Below are 21,196 nucleotides of genomic sequence, written 5' to 3' on the forward strand. Positions count from 1 at the left end.
ATCCCACAAAATTTTTAATTTTAAAAATATTAGACCTCCTTGTACATTTCTTTGTAACTCCCCATGAATCTATACATATTTCAAAATAAAAAGTCTTTAAAATGTAAAAGGTAAATATTAAATAAAATTTGGACCTATGTATCTATCTATCCATCTATCTATGTATCTATCTCTAACATACAATTAGACCAGGAAGGCTTTCACTCATGTGGAATGTCACCATCCCAGAGTATGTTCATAAATGTTAAATGGGGATTTTCCCAAGGTACGTAAAAACTAAGGCTACATTGATATATTAAGAGTGATCCAGCACTCTCAACAATAGCCAAATTATGGAAAGAGCCTAAATGTCCATCAACTGATGAATGGATAAAGAAATTGTGGTTTATATACACAATGGAATACTACGTGGCAATAAGAAAAAATGAAATATGGCCTTTTGTAGCAACGTGGATGGAACTGGAGAGTGTGATGCTAAGTGAAATAAGCCATACAGAGAAAGACAGATACCATATGGTTTCACTCTTATGTGGATCCTGAGAAACTTAACAGGAACCCATGGGGGAGGGGAAGGAAAAAAAAAAAAAAAAAAAGGACGTTAGAGTGGGAGAGAGCCAAAGCATAAGAGACTGTTAAAAACTGAGAACAAACTGAGGGTTGATGGGGGGTGGGAGGGAGGGGAGGGTGGGTGATGGGTATTGAGTAGGGCACCTTTTGGGATGAGCACTGGGTGTTGAATGGAAACCAATTTGTCAATAAATTCCATATAAAAAAAAAAAAAAAAAAAGAGTGATCCAGTCATAGGAATATGAAAATTTCAAGGTCTTAATAATGCCATATTTTCAGGTATGCAACAACATTGGCAGAACTATGTAATACTGGGTCTGAAAGGAACTGTACAAGCAACTCAAATGATCTTCACTTGAGACTTGAATCAATTCTCTGCAAGAGACGTAGCAATCTAGACTGCTTGAATATCTCCCACGATGAGGTTTCATTATTCCCCATGTGTTATAAAATTCTTGCATATATAGTCTAAATACAGTTACTAAAACAAAAAGTTGCAAGGCTAAATAAAGTAAAGGTAGAATAGAGACCAGACCAATTAAGCACAAAGGGTGAGGAGATTTCAATTCAACATGAATTTGACAATTTGGCCAAGCGGATTACCAAGAAATACTTGAAACGAAGCAAGCAGAGAGATTTGTGAGCAAATATCACATCACTCGTATATTAGTATGGGGGAGTATTGCTCAGTGGTCAAAACAGACTACCAGGATAACCTTTTGAGCTTCTGTTTTCTCACTGAGAACAGAGCTAGTAATAGTACTTGCACTTCCAAGTTGTTTTGAGAATTCTTGGGGCAATCATGAAGAGTGCCTGGTTCATAGGACATGTTCAACTAGCACGTTGAACACAGTGGGAGGCATAGCGATGATATTAACAATATGTACAAGAGGATAATTTTCTTATCACAGTGCCCTACTTTGAGGTGGTCTTGATTAGATGATCTCAAATTTGGTAGGAAAGTTTCCAAAGCTGTACAGATGAGAATAGGGCCATCTTTTCATTATCACCATAGTTTGAGATGAAAGGGGTTTCCATCCAACTCACCTGATGTAAATACACATAACTGGCATACACATTAAAGTTTGAGAAGCATTTGCCTATTTAATGACTTCTGAATATTTCATCTGGTCTTACATGCCCGTATGATGGGGAAGGGTACAAACAGAAATCTGGGCAAATCAAAAATAGCTTATATTTCATAGCAATAAATTAACTTTGCCACAATCATCTCAAATATTCTGGACTTTCTTTTATAAAAATTATCCTGAGTACTCTTACTAATCTGTGTGTGTGTGTGTGTGTGTGTGTGTGGTGTGAATTTACTGGGCAATGTGAAAATTATATTTAAAAATTTTAATTATTGCTTTGCATTACTGGAAATATAAATAGATGTTTTCCTTATGTGCTCTAAGGGTTTTCACAATCACACTAATTACCATGGTTTATATTGTACTCATTTTGTTTCCTTGAAGGAAATAAACCCCTAAGGTTGGTCAGCAAAACATTTCATAAGTGCTAACTGTTCTTACCTAATGTGTGTCTCTACTCATTATTTAGTTTGGAAAATCCTAGTTGGATTCAGGCATGTTGCTTCCTTCCAAAGTTAACTCATTGAGTTTTGTTTTATTTTTTGATTAGATGGGTTGTACTGAACTTATTCTAACCTTTAAAGAAAAACATACCTCTTTTAAGCTAAATTCAGCAAGATTTTTTTCAAGTTGGCCATTTTTGTTTTTACAGCCAGTCTATAAAACCTCATCCTCAATCTCTTTTTCTTACAAAGTATATCCTCACTTAAAAGTGGAGAGAAAGGTCATTATCATAAAGCAGAGGGTTTGAGATTGAGATTCCCTATTCATATGCAATAGCATGTAAATTCCAAGAGGCAAGTGTCCAGAGTATCCCATAAACTGTAGTGTATAAGTGGTGCTTGTTAATGGTGGGTTTTGATGAGGAGGAGGATGATACACCACTGTTACCACATATAAACTGCATGAGCATGAGGAATATAGAAATGAAACAGATGTCACTCCTCACTCCATCCTCCTGGCCTAGACTAGCCAGTTGGACCAAGAAAAAAAAATTTATTATGGTTCTGATTCTACTGCGTGTGTGTGTGTGTGTGTGTATGTGCGTGTGTGTGTGTGTAATGCCCCATCAATATGTTCCTCAGGAATGGACTTCAAACCATATTTTAAAACATTTAAAATATGCAGTATATACAGCTTCAGGGACCATATTGTTTAAGTCCCTAAACATTAAAAATTCACCTTTACAATTTAGTTATACACAGATCATACCTCAATTTCTCTTTGTGGGGCCACTTCTCATGAAGGATTTCATTTCTTCCTATGAATAAATCTAATTATTTACCTATAAGAGAGTGTTTACCTCTACATTTTTAATATTGTGAACTAAGAGAATGCATGTCATTGATTTTTAATGAAGAGAAATCCATCTATGCAGTTGATAGAGAAAATAAAGAATAGTACACATGTATTACATAAAGGTTTTCTAAGAGGACACACAGATGGAAAGGCCAACCCTAATGTTGCTTTACTGTGAAGCAATGCCCACAGCTAACCTAGAGAGGGTGATGAGTATAGGTAAACCTCTGTCTTGGATACATCTTTCACCATACTCCCCGTGAACTGTGGGGATTAAGAGTGTCCCATCTAGACTTCTCTTCTCACTCCATCTATTCTCTTTCATTGATTTCATGTACACCTATGTATTCAACAGCCACTTTCAAAACAATGATTCCCAAATCCATGTGTAGACAGGTCTACCCTGTCTCCTGAGGACAAATCTTTCTTTCAAGTGCCTGTTGGGTATTTCCACGTGGAGATCCCACAGGTACCTAACACTCAACATTACTCACATCTTAATCCACTATCTCCTCTCCCCATACCTGCTGTACCTCATTCATTTCATGTTTTATTTAATAATCCCTGTCTGCCCAAACTGATTCAGTGCCTTCACCATGACCTCACCACCCATCATATTCAAAGTGCTCCAAACACAGCTCCTTCTCTGTGTACTATTGCTTCATGGATTTTCTCCAACCTTCCAAACCCCTATGCTTCTGTCACAGACCATTTCATTTTGATCTGGTTTTAGTTCTCAGACTACTCTCTTTGACTGAACAACGGTGTTTTAACTGAAGGCACATAGACTATGAAGGACTCTGGAGGTGGGTTTCACAATTGTATGACTCCATCGAAATGACATGGACATTTCTGTGCGTAGGTACATATTTATCTTCTAGATCTATAGATTTTTATGCTTTTCAAAGCTGAATATTTTCTAAAACCTAGGCCATTACCTTCCAGATGTTGCCTGCTTCCAGTCTGCCCTAACTAGAATGTGGTCTATGGGCCGTTGTTAATACTCTGCAATCATTCCTACCCATTCTCACACCAAAGCCTGGCTTCCAGATGGCCCAGACATCTAGACTCCATGCTGCTCCATAAGGGAAAAGATATTTTCTGAGACACTGTTGGAGGACTGCTCAGGTTTTTTTCCCTAAGGAGTTTGCTCAGAGGGTAGATCTGATACAGCCTCTACATGCCAGTCCTGTTCCCTAAAGGCAGGTGATTCCCCTACACATTCTCTGGGTTAACTAATGAGGTTGTGCTCGAAGTGAAAACCACTAGGTTGCTTAGAATTAATGGAGGAGTTTGTTAGCAACCAGACAAGGTTGACCTACCAGCTCCCCACAGCTAACAGGAATCTCCAGGGTTTGGGGATACAACTGCAGGTGAAGGGCTCTCAGCAGAGTTCAGAACCTTGCAACCTTCCTTCCTCTAGTAGCAACACAGTTCTCAGGAAGGTTCACTAGTGTTCTAGAGACCTCTGGGTCCTTTCTCCTATAAACATAAGGACAGCACAAGTACTCTGAGTTTGGTTGGCCTTGGCTGGACAGACCCATGTCTATTTTACTTGAAATTTCTGCCACCAACACGATCTGGGATACCAATCTGCCATCTTTTTGCTTATGGGACAGTGTACTCACACATGGCACCTCCCCCAACAACACACACACACACACACACACACACACAAGTGAGTATGACCTCCAAATTAATTATTGTGAGGAGAGTGAATTATGCTTGTATATGCCTGAAGGGGCAAGACTGTAGGCAGGAAAACAATTTGAAGGCAGTTACAATAGTCTAGGTAAAAGTGATAAGGTACTGAACTATAATTGTGGTAGAGAAAAAGTAAAAAAGATAAGAAAATGGAAAAAAAATATTTAGGAAGTTTTAGTGATTGGTTGGACCTGGCTGTGACCAATACTGAAATGAAAATTGCATGTAAAATACCTCCTGATTTTATCTTTTCCATATTTTATTTTTAAAAAGTGAATACTTCACGTATAGTAAAATGCACAAGTCTTAAGTGTGCAGGCTGATGAATTTATATATATATATGCACCCATGCAACCACTATCCAAATCAAAATATAGGCCGTTTTCCTCATTTTAGAAAATTCCTTCATACTCTTTTCTCATCAATGTCATCCAGAGGTAACTACTATGAATGTTCACTTTGTGGAGAGATTAGTTTTGCCTATTTTTCCACTTCCTTTAAATGGAAAATACAGCACAAATTCTTGTATGTCTGTCTTTTTTCATTAAAGAAAAGTGTTATAGATTCATCAGTGTTTATACGTGTGTCAGTATTTAAAATAACTGTGTAGTATTCCATTGTATAAATACACCACACTTTTATAACCATTCTCTTATTGATAGGCATACTATTTATTTCCAGTTTGTACTACTAGTAAAGAAATTGGTTTTGAACAAGTCATTTTATGATCATATATACCCACTTTTCTTGGGGGTATACCTAGGAGTAGATTTTCTGGGTCATAGAATAATGTATATTTGAAAAAACTTACAAATCATTTAAAAAAGTGGTTGTATAGCCTTCCACTTTCAACTCAGAGATTTAGAGATCCAAGAAAAGTATTGCTTTCAGCATCACCACAATAACAGTAAAGCTGGACATAATGAAAATGAATGACTTTTCATGAACCCATTAGGGAATTGAGGTTTCAAGGCAAACACTAAATGGAAAACTGGGGAGATATAGTCTCTTACAGAGGAAATAGGATACATGCATTTTTATTTAACCTGGAGCAGAAGCCATCAGATACCATATAAGCTGATAAGATTCAGCTTCTTTGTGAATTTATTTTTTAAATGTTTATTTATTTATTTTGGGAGAGAGAGAGAGTGCAAGGGAGCATGAGTGGGAGAGGGGCAGGGAGAGAGGGAGAGAGCAAATCCCAAGCAGGCTCCATGCTGTCAGCACAGAGCCTGATGCAGGGCTTGATCTCATGAACTGTGAATGAGATCATGACTTGGGCTGAAACCAAGAGCTGGACACTCAACTGACTGAACTACCCAGGGGCCCCAAGATTCAGCTTCTTTGTGAATTTAGTGAATGTTAAACACTAAATGTGGGCTAGTATGTGAGTGTGAAGTTCCTGGGGGCCATAGACAAGAGGTTTTCAACATCTTGCTTTTCCTCCATGAACTCCACTATATACTCACAGTGAAGGCCAGGAAGTGTTCTGAGAAAATTTCAAACCTAACAGGGATATCTGGGAGAAGACTGTAGGAGGAATAGCCGTTGCTGTCAAAACTTCTTCCAAACTCATTTACCACATTTTTCCTACAGAAGTAAAACTAATCTGTAGGGTAGAGGCAACAACAACAAAAAAACCTGTCACCTTAAGACACTGTGGAAAAACACTGCAGCTGGAGAAGGCACAGAGACAAAAAGCTTCCCCCTCAGGTAAGTGCAGGAGTATGTGTTAGGCCCTGCTGGGGACAGGCAGAATCACATGTGAAGGCCACATCCCCAAGATCCAGGTTCACAGTACCCAAAACTAAGACTTAACCAGAACATCAGAGAATACTTCTCTTCTGTTTCCCACAAGCCCACTAAAAAATAATAAATAAAACTAATAGTTGAATACAGCTGGATAATCTTCATGAAAGAGATTATCTCTGGGGTTGGTGTAAAAAAAGAACCCAAAACCAAGCAGGGGTAAAAATTGAGAAAAATAAAAACTCTGGTAAACTTGCCTAAGCCCTAAGCTCAAGATATCACTAGAGAAATTTGAAACCTGCAGTGCACTGAGGGTAACAATAGCAATAACAAACCAAATTAGCCTAGCTCCTCACTAGATTAATTCAAACTTCTACACTAAAGGCCTAGCAGAAGGGTGGACATGCTCATCTCCAAGCACCACTACCCCCCCCCCCCCACCCCACACAAATGTACTTCAGTCTCTACTATTCTGTACAACATTTCCAGTTTCCACAAAAAGTTATGAGGTATACAAAAGGGTAAGAAAAAACACAGCCTGAGAGGACAGAGCAAACATCAGAACCAGACTCAGATATGACAGAGATATTAAAACTATCAGACAAGGAATTTAAAACTACTATGATTAATCGGTTAAAGGATTCAATGGAAAAGGTAGACAACATGCAGGATCAGACAGGTAATTTCAGCAGAGAGATGGAAACAATAAGAAAAGATCAAATGGAAATGACAGAGAGGGAAAAAACAGTGACAGAGATAAAGGATGCCTTCTATGGGCTCATCAACTGAAAAAAACAATCAGTGAACTTGACAGTGTGATAAAGAAATGACTCGGGGAGCCTGGGTGGCTCAGTCAGTTAAGCGTCTGACTTCAGCCCAGGTCATGATCTCATGGTTCGTGAGTTTGAGCCCCATGTCAGGCTCTGTGCTGACAGCTCAGAGCCTGGAGTCTGCTTCAGATTCTGTGTCTCCCTCTCTGTCTGCCCCTCCCCAGCTCATGACTCTTGATTTGGGCGCATGTAATGATTTCAGTGTCATGGGATTGAGCCCTGTGTTGGGCTCCACACTGAGTGTGGAGCCTGCTTAAGACTCTTTCTCTCTCTCCCTCTGTCCCTCTCCCCAGTTGTGCTGTCTCTAAAATAAAAAAAATAAGTAAATAATAAAATCTTTTTTTTTATTTTTTTATTTAAAAAATTTTAATGTTTATTTATTTTTGAGAGAAAGAGAGAGCGTGAGCAGGGGAGGGGCAGAGAGAGAGGGAGACACAGGATCTGAAGCAGGCTCCAGGCCCTGAGCTGTCAGCACAGAGCCCCACGCGGGGCTCAAACTCATGGACCATGAGATCGTTACCTGAGCTGAAGTCGGATGCTCAACTGACTGAGCCACCCAGGCGCCCCAATAATAAAATCTTTAAAATAAGTAAAGTTATACTAACTCTTGAAATATGGAAGTATAAGTTACCCAACTTTATTTTTGTTCTTCAAGATTATCTTGACTATTCTAGATCCTTTGAATTTCCATATATATTTTAGAATCAGGTTGAAATCTTCTCAAAACGGATTACTGAAAATTTTATTTGGACTGTATTTAGTCTGTAGGATAACTTTTTCTGTAATTTGTCTCAGCAATATTTTGTACTTGGACAATGAAGAGATCCTATACACTTGTTGATAATTAAAGCTATTGCAAATGGTATTGTTTTAAATTACATGTCCAGTGTTTGTTGATTACAGAAATACAAATGACATTTGTATATTGACTTTTCTTCCTGAGACGCTTAAAATATTTCTTGGTTAATTCCTTTTGATTTTATACAGACAAAATTATGACATCTGTAAATAAAGGCAGGTGGACATCTTTATTTCAATTAGTTATGCCTTTTATTGTTCTTCTCTTATTGCATTGGTTAGAACCTCTAGTATAATTTTGAGTAGAAATGATAAAAGTGGACATCCTTGTTTTGTTTTATATATTATGTAGAATATGTCATTTTGTTTTATATATTATGTAGAATATGTCATAATTAAGTATGATATGTGTACAGTTTTTGCAGATAAACTTTAGCAGATTAAAGAAGTCCTCATTTATTCTGTTTGTTGGATTCTTTTATTATAAATGGGTGATGAATTTTGTGAAATATATTTTGCCAAATGTGAACATTGAGATGTTCACAGTTTTTCTCTTTTATTTTATTAATATGAGGATGGCAAAGTGGAAAACCAGTTATATTCCTGGGGTAAACCATAACTGTTCATAGTGTTGGATTTGGCTCTATAATATTTTGTTCAGAATTTGTGTGGCTATGTTCATGAAAGATATTAGCCTGTAATTTTCTTTTATTATAAGGAACTTATCACATTTTGGTGTCAGGATTACACTGTTATCATAAACCAATTTGGGGGTGCCTGGGTGGCTGAGTTAGTTAAGTGTCAGACTCTTGGTTTCAGCTCAGGTCATGATCTCAGGGTCGTTGAGATTGAGCCCCATGTTGGGCTCCATAATAAGTGTGGAGCCTGCTTCAGATTCATTCTTTTCCCCTTTCTGCCCCTCTCCCATGCATACATGCATGTTCTCTCTCTCTCAAAAACAAACAAACAAACAAACAAATAAAGAAATAAAGTTGGAAAGTATTCCTTCTTCTTCTATTCTCTGGAGCGTTTTTGTAATATTGTACTTTTTCTTCATAAAATGTTTGGTAGAATTCACCATGAAACCATCTGGGCCTGGAATCTTCTTTTTGGAGAGGTTTCAAATTATAGATTAAATGTCTTTTAATAGATATAATATTATTTAAATTTTATATTTCTTATGTCAATTACTTTGCATATTTTAAAGAGTTGTGTTTTTCAAGAAATTTGTCTATTTTAAGTTGTCAAATTTAATGTAATAAAGTCATTACCACTATTTTATTATTTAATAATGTTTGTAGGATCTGTAGTGGTATCCCCTTTTTCATTCCTGATTTTTGTAATTTGTATTTTCTCTTCTTTTTCTTTGATTAGTCTTCCTTGAGATGTATCATTTTATTAGCAAAGAACCAAATTTTGGCTTCATTGATTTCCAGTTAGAGTCTGTTTTCTATTTTATTAATTTCAGGTCTTTATCTTTTAAATATTTTGGGGGATTTAATTCTATATTCTATGTCTAACTAATGAGTTAATAATACTTCTATTCAATAGGGGTGAAAGCCTAGATCATTATTTTAAACACTTCTTATTTATCTATCTATCTATCTATTTATTTATTTATTTATTTATTTAATTTTTAAATTTATATCCAAGTTAGTTAGCATATAGTGCAACAATGATTTCAGGAGTAGATTCCTTAAGCCCCTTACCCATTTAGCCCATCCCCCCTCCCACAATCCCTCTAGCAATCCTCTGTTTATTCTCCATATTTAAAAGTCTTTTATGGCTTGTCCTCCTCCCTGTTTTTATATTATTTTTGCTTCTCTTCTCTTACATTCAACTGTTTTGTATCTTAAATTCCTCATATGAGTGAAGCCATATGATATTTGTCTTTCTCTGACTAATTTCATGTAACATAATACCCTCTAGTTCCATCCACCTAGTTACAAATGGCAAGATTTCATTCTTTTTGATTGCTGAGTAATACTCCATTGTATATATACACCACATCTTCTTTTTTTATTTTTTTGTTTTTTTTATTTTTTAATTTTTAAAAATTTACATCCAAACTAGTTAGCATATAGTTAAACACTTCTAATAAGGTATTAAAAACTATAAATTTCCCTCTAAGCATTGCATTAGCTGCTCCACCAATTTTTTGATTAGCTATATTTTCATTGTCATTACATTCAAAATATTTTCTACTTTTGTTACGACTTTTTTGATCCATAAGTTTCTAGAAATGTTTGCTCAATTTCAAAATATTTGGGGATTTTTCAGAATTCTTTTTGTTATTAATTTCCAATTCAATTCCATCATGGTCAGGAAACACTCCATATCATCAATCTTTTTAATTGTATTGAAACTTGCCCAGCATATGGTATACTTCAGTGAATGTTCCATGTGCATTCACTAGAATGTTTATTCTGAAATTATTGGATATAATGTTCTATAAATGTCAGTTGTGTCAAGGTGATTGTGTTGTTTAAATATCTATTTTACTGAATTTTTTGTCTACTTATTCTATAACTTTTAGCGAGAGAGGAATATTTAAGTCTTTAATTATGACTGTGAACTTGTCCAACTCTTTTGTCAATATTTTGAAATTATGTTACTAGATGCTTTTATACATTTACAGTTGTTATGTCTTCTTGATGAGTGGATCTTTTTATTATTATAAAATATTCCTTTTTACTTTAGGCAACCTATCTTAATGATATATTTGTTACCATCCTTTTACTTTGAACATATCCAAGATCTTATATGTAAAGTACTATATATATATATATATATATATATATATATATATATACAAGTATACTTTATCACACAGGGGATATAGTTGGTTTATTTTAAAATCCAGTCTGACAGGGGCGATTGGGTGGCTCAGTCAGTTGAGTGGCCGATGGCTCAGGTCATGATCTGATAGTTTGTGACTTCAAGTCCCACACTGGGCTTGCTGCTCTCAGTGCAGACCCTTCTGTAGATCCTCTGTCCCCCTCTCTCTGCCCCTCTCCTGCTTGTACTCTTTTAAAAATAAATTTTAAAAACATTTAAAAAATCCAGTCTGACAATCTGTTTTTTTTTATTGGAATGCTTAGTCCCTTTATTATTTTCTGGTAATACCAGTATGATTGAATTCAAAGTCTAGTATTTTACTACCTTTTTTCTATTTGTCCCTTCTAATCCTTTGTGCCTTCTTTTGAACTGAGTTTATATTTTTATTTTATTTCATCTCCTCTGTCAGTTTTTGGATATATTTTGTATTATTTTTTAGTGCTTACTGTATGTATTTTATTATACATTGTTTACTTAATACAGTCTATTTTGAATTAATACTTTATAACAATATATAATGCAAGAACATTACAAAATATTTTACCACTTTTTCACCCACCCTTAGTGTTGCTGTTGTTATATATTTCATTTCTACTTATGTTACAAGCTCTCTAATGCATGCTATTTTTTCTCTAAGTGGTAAGAGTCTTTTTAAATTATTTTTATTTTTACATTATTTATTTTTGAGACAGAGAGAGAGAAAAGAGAGGGAGAGGCAGAGGCAGAGCGTGAGCAGGGGAGGGGCAGAGAGAGAGGGAGACATAGAATCTGAAGTAGGCTCCAGGCTCTGAGCTGTCAGCACAGAGACCAAGGCAGGCCTCAAACTCACAGACCACAAGATCATGACCTGAGCTGGTCAGACACTTAATTGACTGAGCCACCCAGGAGGCCCTTTAACTTATTTTTTAAAATGTTACATTTGCCCACTTATATTTTTGGTTTGAGTACATTTTTTTATTATTCCATTACAGACATGAGCTTTTTTATTTCAATTCCTATTTTAGACGTGAAAATATTAAGCAAAGAGAATAAGTAGATTACCCAAAGTCTCATGCTTTAAGCATTACAGAGATGAGTTTTGTTCCAAAAAAATCTAACTCCAGAGCTCACAACTTAACCAGTGTAGTAGGCTATCTGTCATTAATGAATGCATTTGAAACAAGCTTCTGGGCTCTAGTTTGCAAAGGACTTTTCTATAGCCTTGAGTGGTGCCCTAGAAACCTGTTTGCATAATCATATTGCTAGAAATTTTACTAAAGTAAAACATTTTCACATTAAAAAAAAAAAAAAAAGAAAGCCCCCAGGGGTGCCTGGGTGGCTCAGTCAGTTGAGGTCTGGCTCTTGATTTTGGCTCAGGTCATGATCTCACAGTTTGTGGGTTCGAGCTCCGGATCTGTGCCGACAGCGCAAAGCCTGCCTAGTATTCTGTCTCTCCCTTTCTCTCTGTTCCTCTCCCACTCACTGTGTCTCTTTCTCTCCCTCTCAAAATAAATTAACATTTTAAATAAATAATAAAATAAAATAAAATAAAAAGAAAACCCCCAAAATGGTATGTTTTAGGATTTGGCAAATCTGGATCTTCCTTCTGAAGCCATGTGAAATAATCTGAACTTCATTTGATAGAGAATGTAGGCCAATAAAGGATCTTAAGATAGAGAGGGGCTAAATATATTTTAGGGCTTAGAGACATCCCTGCTTTCAATAGGATAGCATCCAAGGAAATGATTTCCAGTTTAATGTGGATTGAACAGAATTGTAGGGAGGCTGCCCTTTAGGATACAGAGCAAGATTGCTGATTAAGTAATCTGATAAATCCTTCTACCCCTTAATAGTTTGAAGAATCAGGTTTGGGAATACATTTAAAAGCCAATCAAGTAATATATATCAGTGGGTTCTAACAGGCTAGCTTTTGCTGTAATAGATAACCTATATGAGAGAAATAAAAATAAGCTAGGTTTTATCTTTATTTTGTAACTAATGAGGATTATTTATTATATAAAAAGCCAATGTAGAGTAAGATGTTAAAATTCCCAATGTGTAGGGGTGCCTGGGTGGCTCGGTCAGTTAAGCGTCCGACCTCGTCTCAGGTCGTGATCTCACTGCTTGTGGGTTTGAGCCCCACGTCAGGCTCTGTGCTGACAGCTCAGAGCCTGGAGCCTGGTTCAGATTCTGTCTCTGTCTCTCTGCCCCTCCCCGACTTGAGCGCGCGCACGCACGCGCGCTCTCTCTCTCAAATATAAATAAACATGAAAAAAAAAAAAAAAACAACCCTAAATTCCCAATGTGTAAAGTTTTCCACTCTAAAGAGTAAAATAGACTGTTAGGCACAATGGGCTGATATTCATAGGTTAAGAGAGAGATACATGGAAGAATAATTGAGTATAATTAGGCAAAATGGGAAAGAATTAGACTAGATTTTCTCTCAGGAAATATGAATTCCATAACCACCTAGAAGAATAGATTTATGTATTCATTCAACAAATATTCACTGAGCACAAGCTGTACGCCAGGTTCTCTCTCTTAGGTATTAGGGGTAGAGAATGACCAAAGCTGCCCCTGGCCTCATAGAGCTTATACTACAAACAGAAGCGAATAGATCAATACTTTCATGTCAAGTGTAGCGTAAGTGCCACAGAAAGAAGTAAATAAAGCAGGGTAAGGAGGTAAAAAGTGATGGGACTGTTATTTTAAATAGAAGAGTCAGAGAAAGCATCCCTGAGGAGGTAACAGTTCACGAAAAACCTCAATGAAAATAGAAACTGGGACATGCAGATATCTGGGGGAAAGTATTTCTGGCAGAGGTAATAGCCAGTATAAGCCCTTGAGATCGGAAGGTCTTTGGTGTGGTTAAAAACAGAAAGCAGTCCTGCGTAGCTCAGGCTAAGTGAGCAAAAGGGAAGAACCGTGGAAAGTAATGTCAGAAAGGCAGTCAGAGGTCAGGTCCCATATGGTTTATGATCTTTAGATTTCATTCTAAGTGAGATGGAAAAGCTTTGGAGTGTTTTGAGTTTAGGAATGGCATGATTTAGCTTACATTGTAAAAACACGCTCCAGCCGCTGCTGTGTGGAGACAGATTAAATGGGAACGGGGATGGGAAGAAAGTGAAGGTCTGCTGCTGTAGTTGAGGCAAATGAGAAAATGGTAGCTTGGATGGGGGTGTCAGTAGCGACTGCAGTGAAAAGTGATCATATTTGTAAAATTTGGAAGGCAGAGTCAAAGAAAGTATTTTATCTTGAAAAGTTTTTGTATGTATTAAAAATAATAGCTGTGATAACTACAGTTGATTGAACAACTGTCACATACAAGGCACACTACTCATATTATCTCAGCTACTTCTTCCAAAAACTCTGGTATAGACACTATTAACATGAGAATGCAGCCAGCAAACTGGGAAACAGAGTCAGCTAATTTAGCCACCATCTACAGCTGGTAAGAAGCACGATTTGAATCCACATCTATCTGGCTCAAGATATCTCACCTCCAAGAATGAAAAAGGTGCAGAAATATAGTTCAACGGCTGTGAAACTATCAGATGGATAAGTTAACAGAAAGCTAGTAATTGTATCAATTATTTTTTCAGAAAGCATGCAATGTTTGAGGATTAATCTTGGTTTAATAAAGTTTACTTCAATAAGGTAATAAGATACCTTTAATAAGGTAACATACCTAAGTATATATGATTACTTAAACATTTTCACATCTTTTAAGCCCTGAAAAGATAATAATCCAACTGACTAAAAAAAACAGTATATTTAAAAACACAGAGACTTAAACATTTACTCTGAAGAGATAATCAGATATGCTCATATATATTTTTCTATGAAAAAGCCCATTCCAGTATTTATAATAGTAAAGAAATGGAAGCATCTGAATGTTTAATCAAAGGAGAGATATTAAATTTATTTTGTTTGATGAAATGCAATGCATACCTGGGAAATTGGGCTTTCACTATTTTTGACTATTTTTAAAATAGTGGAAAAATAGACACAATAATCATCATTTTAGCCATTTGGAAGTGTACAATTCAGTGACACTAAATATATTCACAGTGTGTATAGCCATCACTTCTATCTACACCCCAAACTTTTTCATTGTCTTCAGTGTAAACCCTGAGCCCTTAACAATAACTCTCCCCAATTCCACCCTCCTTTCAGCCTCTGGTAATCTTTACCTTCTGTCTCTATGAATTTGCCTGTTCTAGGCACATGATATAACTGAAATCATACAATATTTGTCTGTGTCTGGCTTAGCATAATGTTAGCATAGTGTTTTCAAGATCCATTCATGTTGTAGTGTATATCAAGATTTTGTTTCTTTTTATGGCTGAATAGACCATTGTATACATATACCACATTTTTTGTTTATCCTGTCATCGGTTGATGGACACTTAGGTTGTTTTTGGCTATGGTGAATAATGATGCTATGAACACTGGTATACAAATATCTGTTCGAATCTCTGCTTTCAATTCTTTTAGATACATATTAAGGAGTAGAATTGTTGAGTCATATGGTAGTTCTATGTCTAACTTTTTGAGGAACTGGCAAACTGTTTCCCACAGTAGATGCACCATTTTACATTCCCATTAGCAATGCATGAGGGTTCCAATTTCTTCATACAATCACTAACATATATTATTTTCCATTTTCTTTTTTTTTTTTTTCAACGTTTTTTATTTATATTTGGGACAGAGAGAGACAGAGCATGAACGGGGGAGGGGCAGAGAGAGAGGGAGACACAGAATCGGAAACAGGCTCCAGGCTCTGAGCCATCAGCCCAGAGCCCGACGCGGGGCTCGAACTCACGGACCGCGAGATCGTGACCTGGCTGAAGTCGGACGCTTAACCGACTGCGCCACCCAGGCGCCCCTCCATTTTCTTCATTATAACCGTCCTGATAGGTGACCTCATGCTTTTGATTTGCATTTCCCTAAAACTAATGATATCAAACATCTTTTCATGTTCTTATTGGCCGTTTGTATTTTGTCTTTGGAGAAATGTCTATTCAAGTCCTTTGCTCATTTTTAAATTGAGTTCTTCTTTTGATTATGGTTAGATTATAGGAGTTCTTTATATATTTTTGATGTTAGTCCCTTATCAGGTATATGATTTGCAAATATTTTCTCTTATTTTATAGGTTGTCTTTTTTACTTTCTTGATAGTGTACTTTGATGACACTTTCTTAATGTTGATGAAGTACACTTTATGTATTTTTTTCTTTTGTTGCCCATACTTTTGGTGTCATATCCATAAAATAGTTGCCAAATCCCATGGCATAAGGATTTTCCCCAATTTTTCTCCTAAGGGTTTTACAGTTTTAGCTGCTAAGTTTAGGTCTTTGATCCATTTTGAGTTAATTTTGTGCACTTCATTCTTTTGCATGTGGATTTTCCTAGAGCTGTTTTCCTAGAGCTGTTTTCCTCATTGAATGGTCTCGGCACCTTTGTTGAAAATCATTAGCTATATATGTGAGAATTTCTTTCTGGACTCTCCATTCTATTTTGTTGGTTTGTATGTCAGTCCTTGTGCCAGTGCCATACTGTTTTAATTACTGTAGCATTGTAGTAAGTTTTGAAATAAGGAAATGTGGGCCCTCCAGATTTATTCTTTTTTTTTTTTCAAAATTGTTTTGGTTATTCAGGGCTCCTTGCAATAAATATGAATTTGAAAACTGATTTTTTTCTTTTTTTCTGTGAGAAAATGATACTGAAATTTTGATAGAGATTGCACTGAACCTGTACATCACTTTGGGTAGTATTAACATCTTAACAATGTTAAGTCTTTTTATCCATGAACATAGGTACCTTTTCAATTAGATATGTATTCTTTAATTTCTTTTACCAATGTTTCAAAGTTTTCATTGTATACACCTTTCATTTCCTCAGTAAGATTTATTGTAAGCACTTGATTCTCTTAGATATTATTGTAAATGGAATTGATTTAACTTCCTTTTTGGATTGTCCATTGCTAGTGTATGGGAACATAACTGATTTGTGTGTGTGTGACTTTGTTGAATTTGTTTATGAGCTATAATAGTGTTCTTGTGAACTCTGGTATTTTCTATATATAGGATTATGTCATCTGTGAATGTTAACTTCTTCCTTTCTAATTTGGGAAATTTTGCTCCTAATATTTTATTTTATTTTAATTCCAGTATAGTTAACATACAGTGTTCTCATAGTTTCAAGTTTCAAGTTGTATGGATTCAACAATTCCATACATCATCCAGTGCTCATCACAAGTGCTCCTAATATTTTAAAGGTATAAATAGAGATTAAGATTTACATAACTGCCAACAACAAAAACAAAAACAAACCCACAACACTACATTTGTGAACACCGAAAGGTAGCACTGGCTTTGATTCTGCAGGTGATTAAATTCTTGTTTGTATCTTTCTACATTTAAAAGTTTTTTTGCAATAAAACTTTATTTCTTAGAAAAAATTGAGATGCTTACCAACAAGGGCAATGTAGGAGGTAGATACTACTAAGACAATGAGACATGAGGCCACACTAATTCAGAGGTTAGTGGTTTATTGTTGGGTTTAACCAAGTCTACATTTATTTTGATCCACCAGTAGTCATGCAAATCCATGGGAGGTCCATGGGCCTGAGCTGGCTAAATCTGCTGTTTGAGAAGTTGTAATCTCTCTGAAGACACCCCTGCACCTCTCCCTTCACAATCCAGATCGTTCTATATCCAACATCATTTGACATGGGTCTGTAAGTTTATGTTTGGGGGTGTTTTGCATGCATTTTCATTATGGCTTCTTTTTTTCTCATTGTTTTGTAGCTATGACACCACTTGAAATGAACAATCAGACAGATGTCACTGAATTCATCTTCTTGGGATTTTCCAACCACCCCAAACTACAGGGCTTGTTTTTCCTGGTTTTCTTGCTCATTTACCTGACAACACTCCTGGGGAACATGCTCATTATAACAGCCACTAGAATCAGTCCTGCTCTCCACACTCCAATGTATTATTTCCTCAGCAACCTGAGTTTCTTGGACATCTGTTATACATCCACCACCATCCCCGTCATGCTGGTGAACTTCTTCCGGGAGAAGAAGACCATCTCATATGAGGGTTGCCTCTCCCAGATTTTCTTCCTCGTCACATGTGCTGGCACTGAGGGTGTCTTATTGGCCGCTATGGCTTATGATCGCTATGTAGCCATTTGCCACCCTCTTCAATATCCCGTCCTCATGCATGTGAAGGTCTGTATTTTTTTGGTGACTGGGTCCTGGCTGTGTGGGCTAGTGAATTCTGTGACACACACAGTGCTGGCAGCCACACTGACTCTCTGTGGGCCCAACCAAATCAGCCACTTTCTCTGTGACATTCCTCTGCTCCTGAAGCTCTCCTGTTCAGACACCTCTCTCAATGAGTCTGTGCTTCATGTGGCCAGTGCCACCATTGGCCTGAGCCCCTGTCTGTTTACTGGAGTGTCCTACATACTCATCATTTCTTCCATTCTTAGGATTCCCTCTGCTCAGGGCAGGAGCAAGGCCTTCTCTACCTGCGCATCCCACCTCACTGTGGTGGTGGTCTTTTATGGAACAGCCAACTTTAACTATGACAGAACCAACATAGGCTACAACCTGGACACGGATATCCTGGTCTCTGTGCTCTTCTGTGTCATAACCCCCATGTTGAACCCCATCATATACAGCCTGAGAAACAAGGAGGTCAAGGGTGCTCTGAGGAAGCTAGCTAGGTAATGTGGGTTCTCGAATGAGATCAGCAATTAAAGTTTTCATTTTGGGAAATTGCTTACACAATAGAAACATGGACCTTCTAGCTGCAGTTACAACAATGCTCTCTTTCTATATATGATCTTCTGATAATTGTAATGCCCATTCCACCCGGACAAACAGCTATACCTGTGCCAAGCATTTCACACACCATGATCTCAAATGTCCTGTGTTCTCTAAGCCACTGATATCTGAGAACATTTTCATAATCCACCACCCTCACCCTCACACACACACACACACACACACACAATACCCAGTACCAACATATTAAAAAAAAAGCTCATTCCCCATATTCTCCCAATTTAGCAGCACTAGACAACCACTAATCTGCTTTCTGTATCTATGGATATCCCTATTCTGGATGTTTCATATAAATAAAATCATAAAATAAATATGTGCTTTGTGTGTCTGGCTTCTTGGGATGTTTCCAAGTCTCATACATATTGTAGTATCTATTGTTACTTCATTTCTTTTTTTTTTTTTATATATGAAATTTATTGACAAATTGGTTTCCATACAACACCCAGTGCTCATCCCAAAAGGTGCCCTCCTCAATACCCATCACCCACCCTCCCCTCCCTCCCACCCCCCATCAACCCTCAGTTTGTTCTCAGTTTTTAAGAGTCTCTTATGCTTTGGCTCTCTCCCACTCTAACCTCTTTTTTTTTTTTTTCCTTCCCCTCCCCCATGGGTTCCTATTAAGTTTCTCAGGATCCACATAAGAGTGAAACCATGTGGTATCTGTCTTTCTCTGTATGCCTTATTTCACTTAGCATTACACTCTCCAGTTCCATCCACGTTGCTACAAAAGGCCATATTTCATTTTTTCTCATTGCCACATAGTACTCCATTGTGTATATATACCACAATTTCTTTATCCATTCATCAGTTGATGGACATTTAGGCTCTTTCCATAATTTGGCTATTGTTGAGAGTGCTGCTATGAACATTGGGGTACAAGTGCCCCTATGCATCAGTACTCCTGTATCCCTTGGATAAATTCCTAGCAGTGCTATTGCTGGGTCATAGGGTAGGTCTATTTTTAATTTTCTGAGGAACCTCCACACTGCTTTCCAGAGCGGCTGCACCAATTTGCATTCCCACCAACAGTGCAAGAGGGTTCCCGTTTCTCCACATCCTCTCCAGCATCTATAGTCTCCTGATTTGTTCATTTTGGCCACTCTGGCGTGAGGTGATACCTGAGTGTGGTTTTGATTTGTATTTCCCTGATAAGGAGCGACGCTGAACATCTTTTCATGTGCCTGTTGGCCATCTGGATGTCTTCTTTAGAGAAGTGTCTATTCATGTTTTCTGCCCATTTCTTCACTGGGTTATTTGTTTTTCGGGTGTGGAGTTTGGTGAGCTCTTTATAGATTTTAGATACTAGCCCTTTGTCCGATATGTCATTTGCAAATATCTTTTCCCATTCCGTTGGTTGCCTTTTAGTTTTGTTGGTTGTTTCCTTTGCTGTGCAGAAGCTTTTTATCTTCATAAGGTCCCAGTAATTCACTTTTGCTTTTAATTCCCTTGCCTTTGGGGATGTGTCGAGTAAGAGATTGCTACGGCTGAGGTCAGAGAGGTCTTTTCCTGCTTTCTCCTCTAAGGTTTTGATGGTTTCCTGTCTCACATTTAGGTCCTTTATCCATTTTGAGTTTATTTTTGTAAATGGTGTGAGAAAGTGGTCTAGTTTCAACCTTCTGCATGTTGCTGTCCAGTTCTCCCAGCACCATTTGTTAAAGAGGCTGTCTTTTTTCCATTGGATGTTCTTTCCTGCTTTGTCAAAGATGAGTTGGCCATACGTTTGTGGGTCTAGTTCTGGGGTTTCTATTCTATTCCATTGGTCTGTGTGTCTGTTTTTGTGCCAATACCATGCTGTCTTGATGATGACAGCTTTGTAGTAGAGGCTAAAGTCTGGGATTGTGATGCCTCCTGCTTTGGTCTTCTTCTTCAAAATTCCTTTGGCTATTCGGGGCCTTTTGTGGTTCCATATGAATTTTAGGATTGCTTGTTCTAATTTCGAGAAGAATGCTGGTGCAATTTTGATTGGGATTGCATTGAATGTGTAGATAGCTTTGGGTAGTATTGACATTTTGACAATATTTATTTTTCCAATCCATGAGCAGGGAATGTCTTTCCATTTCTTTAAATCTTCTTCAATTACCTTCATAAGCTTTCTATAGTTTTCAGCATACAGATCCTTTACATCTTTGGTTAGATTTATTCCTAGGTATTTTATGCTTCTTGGTGCAATTGTGAATGGGATCAGTTTCTTTATTTGTCTTTCTGTTGCTTCATTGTTAGTGTATAAGAATGCAACTGATTTCTGTACATTGATTTTGTATCCTGCAACTTTGCTGAATTCATGTATCAGTTCTAGCAGACTTTTGGTGGAGTCTATCGGATTTTCCATGTATAATATCATGTCATCTGCAAAAAGCGAAAGCTTGACTTCATCTTTGCCAATTTTTATGCCTTTGATTTCCTTTTGTTGTCTGATTGCTGATGCTAGAACTTCCAGCACTATGTTAAACAACAGCGGTGAGAGTGGGCATCCCTGTCGT

General features: G+C 37.0%; 1 protein-coding gene across 1 annotated transcript; it reads left to right on the forward strand.

Annotated features, from left to right (window-relative positions):
* The first annotated feature begins 17,669 nt into the window (after nucleotides 1–17,669).
* LOC115520866 (olfactory receptor 5V1-like) lies at nucleotides 17,670–18,599 on the forward strand. The gene has a single exon (XM_030325602.1). It carries the CDS (start codon nucleotides 17,670–17,672, stop codon nucleotides 18,597–18,599), a length of 930 nt encoding a protein of 309 aa, XP_030181462.1.
* The last annotated feature ends 2,597 nt before the right edge of the window (nucleotides 18,600–21,196 follow it).

Source organism: Lynx canadensis, chromosome C1 (genome assembly GCF_007474595.2).
Source record: "Lynx canadensis isolate LIC74 chromosome C1, mLynCan4.pri.v2, whole genome shotgun sequence".
NCBI classification, from domain to species: domain Eukaryota; kingdom Metazoa; phylum Chordata; class Mammalia; order Carnivora; family Felidae; genus Lynx; species Lynx canadensis.

Excerpts from the sequence above, each read along its gene's own strand:
- LOC115520866 (XM_030325602.1), top strand. The coding sequence starts at position 17,670 with ATGACACCACTTGAAATGAACAATCAGACAGATGTCACTGAATTCATC.